Source organism: Salpingoeca rosetta (assembly GCF_000188695.1).
Source record: "Salpingoeca rosetta unplaced genomic scaffold supercont1.36, whole genome shotgun sequence".
NCBI lineage: Eukaryota > Choanoflagellata > Craspedida > Salpingoecidae > Salpingoeca > Salpingoeca rosetta.
Genome location: NW_004754898.1, coordinates 427734 through 435172, shown reverse-complemented (window position 1 = coordinate 435172; position 7439 = coordinate 427734). Strand labels below are relative to the sequence as shown.

Here is a 7439-nt window from a genome sequence, read left to right as displayed (position 1 = left end):
CTGATCCTAATTAAGCAAAAACAGGAATCGGCCAAAATCGAGGGCGTAATCGACAGCGCTGCAGGTTGGTCATCGTCAGGTAGTTTCAGCTTGTCGCTTATAACAGTCAGGAAGGTCCGGCACCACACACACACACACACACACACACACACACACACACACACACACACACACACACACACACACAATCGCACAACACAAACAGGAGATCCGAGGGAGTGTGTTGCAGATTGAGTTTGCGACGCCACGCGAGTATCTGGGCCAAGAACACGTTCGCGAACGCCAGCAGCGCCCAGATATGGTGTATGCACGACAGCGAGCGCGCCAGCATGACGGCCGCCCTCACCGCCATCCACACGATCACCGCGGGCGCGGTCGTAGTCGTAGTCGCAACTCGCCTCCATATTCACCGTCGCCGTCATCAGCATCGTCACGCGCGCGTATCGGGTCGACACCGCCTCGTGCCCGCGCATATCAGCGGTCGCCCGAACGTTTTGACCACCGCGAGACACGCAGTCGACAGTACAACGGGCAGCAGCAGCAGCAGCAGCCGTATCAGCGCCCTGTGCGCTCTGATCGTGGAGACACAATTGTCGGTCGAAGGGGTCGCAGTCGCAGCCGTGAGCGGGATGCTCGCATGGATCGGTACGATGGTGGTCGTCGTCATGATGGTGGGGCGTATCGTGGGTATGATCAGGGGATGCCGCGTGGCAACGCTGAGCGCGACGTCCGTGGTCGAGTCGGTGCACTGGGCCGCAGGCGTGGTGACGATAGCCATGGCGTTGGTGGTGGTGGACGATATTACGGTGTTGGCGGTGGTGGTGGTAGTCATGGTCGGGGACGGGAGCGCAGCCCTATGAGGCAACGACGCGATCCGGGTATGTGTGTGCATGTGTGTGTGTGTGCATATGTGTGCATGTGTGTGCATGTGTGTGCATGTGTACATGTGTGTGTGTGTGTGTGTGCGTGCTCGGCCCTGTGTGTTCGGCACGTTGTTAACTTACCACCTTTCTTCGTTTGTTTATGAGGATCTTGCTCACTCCCTCGAATCGAATGTGCTCGTGCATGTATGCAACTTTGGCGCCATCATGTCTACATGTGCAGTGCGTTCGCCGCCGCCGCCGCTTGACCGCTACAGGCACGACGCGCCTGCACCACCACATCCTCACGCGTTCTCTCCTCAGCATCCACCTCAGCAGTCGCGTCCACCACCACCACCACCACCACAGCCTCAACACTACCCACACGAGTCACATCCACCGCCACAGCAACATGTGTCCCCGTATGCATTCGCACCGTCACACCCACACCCACATGCGCATGCCCACGGGCACGGCGAGCAGCAGCAGTACCAGCAGCAGGCACCACCATCACCATCGTCATCGTCGCCATATGCTGCCCGACCACGCGAGCATGCGCCGCCACCTGCCGATCGCTACGCCACAGCTCAAGCGCAAACAGGGCACGAAGGGTACGGAGGGTATGGAGGGTACAGTAGGTATGGGCAGCAGCCTCGGGCCCAACGTCACGCTCCACCACACCCGTACCACCAGCGGCAGGCTGGGGAGGTTGCATACGCTCGTGAACCCCCATTGCAAGGCAAATACACCTCATATCCTGGTACGTACGTACGTGTGTATGTGTGTGCGTATGTGTGTGTGTGCGCGACTGTCTCTTCTCTTGCTGTCTCTGTCTCGATTTCCTGCCCTGTCTCTGCCCCTCCGTGTGTCGCCTGCATGTGTGTGTGTATGGGTGTGGGTGTCATATCATCGTCCAGTCGACTGTGTATTTGCGTGTCCAACAGCCCAAGCTCACCCACATCATCTCCCTTCCATTTATCGCATCACCCCTTCCCCCTTCACCGGGATAGGACCGCCACCTTCGTCACACCCGGCCACAGCCCCGCCACCAGAGGCGTATCACGACCACCAGTACGAGCAACAGCACCGGCCACCACCACAGCCGTTGCCGTCATCGTCGTCATCGTCGCTGTCAGCGACCGCGCCTGGTCATGCCCCTCTGGCTGTGGACAGTGTGCTGTACCCGGGAATTCTCGCGAGTGCAGGCAGCGGTAGTGGCGGTGGTCGTGGCAGTGGTGGTGCACGCGTGTCGACGGCTGTGCCATATCCCTACCACCAGGCACCGCCGCCATCGTCGTCATCCGCAGTTTCATCATCATCATCATTGGTTGATCCTCGCCTCGCAGCGTTCAAGTAGAGACGGAGGCGTGGGCATGCATGCAGGCAACGGCGGGCAGAAGCACAAGTAGCCAGATAGCAGGTGTTGGCGATGATGCAACAAGCGACGATGGACGCATTGGTCGTGATGGCATTGATCGTGATGGTATTGGTCGTGGTTGGTTCGACAAGTGGCAACGTGGCGTATGATCGAAGGAGGTGCTGGCTAGTCACCGTGGCTGTTGCTGCTGTTACCGGTGGTGTCGATGGTATGTGTGCAACAGTGAAAGGGGTGAACAGGAATGGCCAGGGGAACGCAACAGAGCAGCAGTCACGACATTGGAAGGATCAATCAAACAAGGACATGGAATTGAACACTCTCTGTGTGTATGTATGTATGTATGTGTGTGTGTGTGTATGTATGTGTGTGTGTGTGTGTGTTTTGACAGAGCTGAGCGCGCCCTCCCATTATCCACACTGCCAGCCCCAATGTGCCGCTTCCGCCATCCCATGTGAAAACACAGAAGTAGACCCACGACAATAATGTTCTTCTCTCCGTTTATGAAAAGCAGCAACAACACGGGCGCACTCAACGCCCCGAAAGTGCCCCCACACAACAACAACAACAACAACACACACACACACACACACACACACACACACACACACACACACACACAAGCAAGCGAGCATCGTCAGGCTCTGAGAGCCTCTGTGAATGCCTCCAGCAAACGGTCTGTCTGTGCAACTTCCTCATCGCTCCACTTGCCAGCACCGCCATCATCATCATTGTCATCGTCGCCACCACCAGCACCACCAGCACCATGACCATCATCACCCGCCTTCACGTCCTGCACCAGCTCGTGTGCTGTTGCCGCTAGGCGCGTCATGTCTGCAATGGCAATGTCCTGCGGGAGGAGGTCGCCGTGCACTTGCAAGTGCGCCGGGAGCGTGCCTGCAGGCAATGACGCAATCCACTGCTCCACCTCGTGCGGGAGGTGCGTGAGCAGCGTGATGACGTCTGGGGACGTGCGGTCGCACAGCAGTGCAGCGGCACGCCCGCGTACCACGCACACAAGGTCGTGCACGAAGGCACGTGTCGGGGTGAGCGTGTGCAGGCCGTTGAGTGCGGTGCCGTCGTCGCCACCAGCAAACTGCGCCAGACACACCTGCGCCTCCACCCATGCTGACGGCAGCCTGAACAGCTCAATGGACAGCAGCCGCAAGTGGGCGGTGAGGAACGAGCGTACATCGCCGCTCCACACAGCAGCCTTGGTGCCATCACTGCCCGCATGCGAGTCGGCCTTCTTGCTCCTCCTCTTCTTCTTCTGCGCTGCACTCTCGTCGCCTTCTCCTCCAGCTGCTGTTGTTGCTGCTGTGGCTGTCCTGCTTGGGCGTGCTGCTGGCGGTGTCGGTGCGGCCCACACGCCCGACGTTTCGCCGCCTTTGCTCGGCGGTGCGCCCATAATGGCAGCCAGCGCGCGGGTCACAAACAGCCGCTGGCTCGCAACCACGTCATCAGCAACATCAGCATCAGGTGGCAGGTCCGGCGTAGCCGACAAATCGTCGTCATCACCACCACCAAAGCCGTTGTGATCATGGTCATCGCCGGCATCATCGTTGCTATGAGCATCAGCAGTGCGCCTGTCTGCCACAGTGGCTGCGTGTTCTTGCCCTGCACCACCACCACCACCACCGACAACAACAACAGCACCATCAACAGTGCGTGTGCGTGTGTGCAGGGGCGAGAACAGCGCAGCCCGCCGGTCGTCGCCAAAGAGCGACAGCGCGCGCCCCTTGAGCTGCAGGCGCATTGTCAGATACAGCGACAGGGACAGGGCGGCGTGGCACTTGGTCAGCACGCTGCTGCGGGCACATGTCAGCCGCAGTATGGGGGAGGAGGAGGGTGTGGTGGCCGTTGCTGGTGCTGAAGTGGCTGTGGTTGCTGTTGCCGTGGCGGGTGTTGTGTCTGTCTGTCCTTGTCTCTGTGTGTTGGCTGCGTCGTCGATGCTTGCGTTGATCAAGTGCACAACAGCAGTCGCAGCAGCCAAAGCAGCGGCATCACCATCACCATCGCCATCACCATCACCACAGTCGGGCAATGTAGTTTCTTGTGTAGAGAAGCCACCGACTGTCACGTGCCGCGCCACCCCGTGAGCATCACCGCTGCCGGTGCGTGTTGTTGTGATGTCATCGTCACCGCTGCCGTATGGCAGGGTGGGTGCTGTCTCGATGGCTGGAACGAGGGCAAGCAGCATGTGCGTGATGACCAGCAGTGCGTCTGTCACCGCAGCTGCCGGCGCTGTAAGGTACTTTACACACAGGCGGTCCTTGACAAACTTCTTCACCTTGTCGTTCTGTGCCGTGAGCTCGGCCACAAACGCCTTTGCGCCGCCCCGCTGCCACACGTGCAGCACCAGCGCCTGCTGCAACATGGCGGAAGCACTTTTCGAGGTGGCGCAAGGGTCACGGTGGTTCACGAGGGCGCAGATAAACGCGTGCGCGCGTTTAAGGTTGTGCACGGCAGCCGGCTCCGCCTTCCACCGCTCTGCAAACACAACCGCACATGCAGTCAGCCACACCTCGCGGCCCATGACGGCTGCCGTGGTGACATGCACATCATCGCTGCTGCCACTGCTGCCACTGTTATCACCAACAGGTGCGCCGCCATCTCCAGTCTCATTCTTGTCGTCATCATCGTTATCAATGTCGCCATCGTCATCTTCACCACCATCACCATCAATATCGGCGTCGCCGCTGTCTGCTGCTGGGCGCAGCGTGGCCAGCGTCACCAGCTCACATGCCCGACACAGCACGGCAATCACTGCTCCATTGTTATCGGTGTTGGTGTTGTTGTCGTTTGTGGTGGTGGTGGTGATGGTGACGGTATTGTTGTTGCTGCTGCTGCCGTCTTGAACGTATGCGATGGTGCGAGATGTGACCAGTGGCCACGAGCACCACAGGGCGAGCGGTGCGCTGTCGCTAGACACTAGCACACGCGCGAGGTCGAGAATCGGGCGACCCGTTGACGGTGACGATGACTGCGATGTGCGTGACCGAGCAGCTGTTGGCGTGGTTGTTGATGTTGATGTTGCTGATGCTGCTGTTGCAATGTGGAGCGTGATCTCTGTGAAGAGGTGGCGGCAGCGAAGGCGAATGGCATCCTGCGCAGCAGACACAGCAGCACACCGTGGCGCCTTCATGGTGGTGACAGCGGCGGTGGCGGTGATGTGATGTAATGTGATGTGATGTGATGTGTGTTTGTGTTTGTTTGTGTGTGTGTGTGTGTGTGTGTGTTGTGTGTGTTGTGTTGTGTTGTGTGCGTGTGTGTGTGTGTGGTGTGTGTGTGAGGATAGAAAGGGTGAAGATGGAGGCAAGAGCATGGGGTAGCTTGTGAGGTCAGCAAACAAAACACACTTATGCATAAACATACAGACACGCACAACCATGCACACACAGTATTCACAACCACACGCACGCACAATTCACACCTGCATTGCGGCTGCAGTGGTGCCGTTGAGGATGCTGAGGACAATCAACTTGTGTGCGGGCGTGGCCTTGCTTGCAAGCACGACATCCAGCGTCTTGCGCAGCACTTCAGCGGTCATCGTGGGCTCACGATAGTCGTCTGCGGTGGCAGTGCGAGCGACACTGCGGGCATCTTCGGTGCCGTTGTCGTTGGCGTTGATGATGGTATTGTCACCAGCACATCCACCTTCAACATCATCAGCAACGTTGTCGCCACGACCACCGCGGCCACCACGGGTGCCGTCGCTGCGTTGCGCCGCGTGTGTGAGGATGGCGTGCAGGGCGGAGACCACCGCCGTTGCGCCCGCGTGGGAGAGGAGGTCCGTGAGCGGAAATCGAAGCGCCCACAGCGCCCACAGATGGACGGTTGCCTGCAGGCAAAGCCCAAGGTCACCGAGGACGACCTCGGCCACGGCAGCTGCGTCCGCCAGACCGGATGACTGCTGGAAGAGGGAAGCAAAGGCGAGGAGTGCAGCGTGGTCGCGCTCCCTGTCCATGCTGTTGGCGTTGATGCCAAAGGTGATGGCTGGGTGCGCGCCGCACGCCAACGCCTTGAGGTGCTCCGGGGTTGCGGGTGCATTGGTCGGCGTCAACACAGACGCAAACGCGCCCATCGTCACATCCTGGGCCGCCACCTCCAAGCCGTTGTTGTTGCTGTTGCTGCTGTTGAGGTGACTGGTGTTGTTGTGGTTGCTGTTGTTGTGATTGTCGTTGGGAACATCAACATCTTGTTCGTCTTTGTCATCGCCATCGATATCGTCATCGTCTGCTGCTGGTGACGAGGACGATCGCATGTGCAGGTCGCAAAACGGCAGCAAAACGCGTCTGATAATCTCCTTTGACGACAATTCATCCACGGACACTTGTTCCGGTGCTGACCTGATGTCACCGCGGTGGGTGGCGCCACCGTGACCATGGCGTGAAGTGGCAGCATCATCCCTGCCATGATGACTGTCTTGACCGTGTTCATCATGCTCGTCATCATCATCATCACGCTCATCATCATCAGCGTCATCCTTCTCCTTTTCCTCCTCATCCTCTTGCTGCTTCTTCCTCTTCCGCATCTGCTTGCGTGCGCACGTGTGCTGCGGGTGTGTGAGGCGAGTGCACGCGTGGATGTAACGGGCTGCCGTCTCCGCGTCCACTGCCGCCTCTTCCCGCTCTGCATCCAGACACAGCAGCTGGCGGAAGGCCTGCATGGGTGTGTGTGTGTGTGTGTGTGTGTGTGTGTGTGTGTGTGTGTTCTATTTGAAGTGTTGATAACGAACAAGCGAAAGCACACGCGAACAACGATGTTCGATAGACCTCGTGTTGCAACGCCCTGCCAACCAAAATTTTCCCCAACCACGCCCACCTTGTACGCGCGGTGCTGCCGCTGCCGCAGATCGCTCCACATTTTCAACTCCAACATCTCCACATCATCGCCACCAGCCGTCGACACCGCCACCGCTGGTGCTGTGGTTGTTGCGGTTGCTGTTGCATCAGTTGTTGAATCACTGGCTGCATCACTTGCATACTGGTCTGCTCCTCCTCCTGTTGTTGCTGCTCCTCCTGTTGGTCCTGTTGCTGATGACGATGATGACGATGATGACGATGATGACGATGATTGCGCCTGCTGGGGTGCAATGACCTCCGCTGCGCGCGTCATCACGGCGGCAATCAGCTGTTCAGTGGCGGCCGGACAAAATCGCCGGTCCTCAAACGCCAAATCAAGCGCCTGCAGCAATGGGGAAT

General features: G+C 58.9%; 2 protein-coding genes across 2 annotated transcripts in view; one reads left to right on the top strand and one right to left on the bottom strand.

The window, feature by feature from the left end:
- Positions 1 to 2714, top strand: part of PTSG_10364 (uncharacterized protein) — a 4324-nt gene extending 1610 nt beyond the window's left edge. Inside the window, exons 3-5 of the mRNA XM_004988357.1 lie at positions 206 to 878; positions 1105 to 1620; positions 1871 to 2714. Of these exons, the coding sequence (XP_004988414.1) occupies positions 206 to 878; positions 1105 to 1620; positions 1871 to 2217 (1536 nt within the window). The 3' untranslated portion in view covers positions 2218 to 2714. The remainder of the gene's footprint in view (positions 1 to 205; positions 879 to 1104; positions 1621 to 1870) is intronic.
- Positions 2715 to 2725: 11 nt separating this feature from the next.
- The window catches only part of PTSG_13029 (uncharacterized protein), a 9953-nt gene continuing 5239 nt past the window's right edge, over positions 2726 to 7439 (bottom strand). The window contains exons 14-16 of the mRNA XM_004988356.1: positions 7060 to 7422; positions 5669 to 6898; positions 2726 to 5374 (exon numbers count right to left, since the gene is read on the bottom strand). Of these exons, the coding sequence (XP_004988413.1) occupies positions 2873 to 5374; positions 5669 to 6898; positions 7060 to 7422 (4095 nt within the window). The 3' untranslated portion in view covers positions 2726 to 2872. The remainder of the gene's footprint in view (positions 5375 to 5668; positions 6899 to 7059; positions 7423 to 7439) is intronic.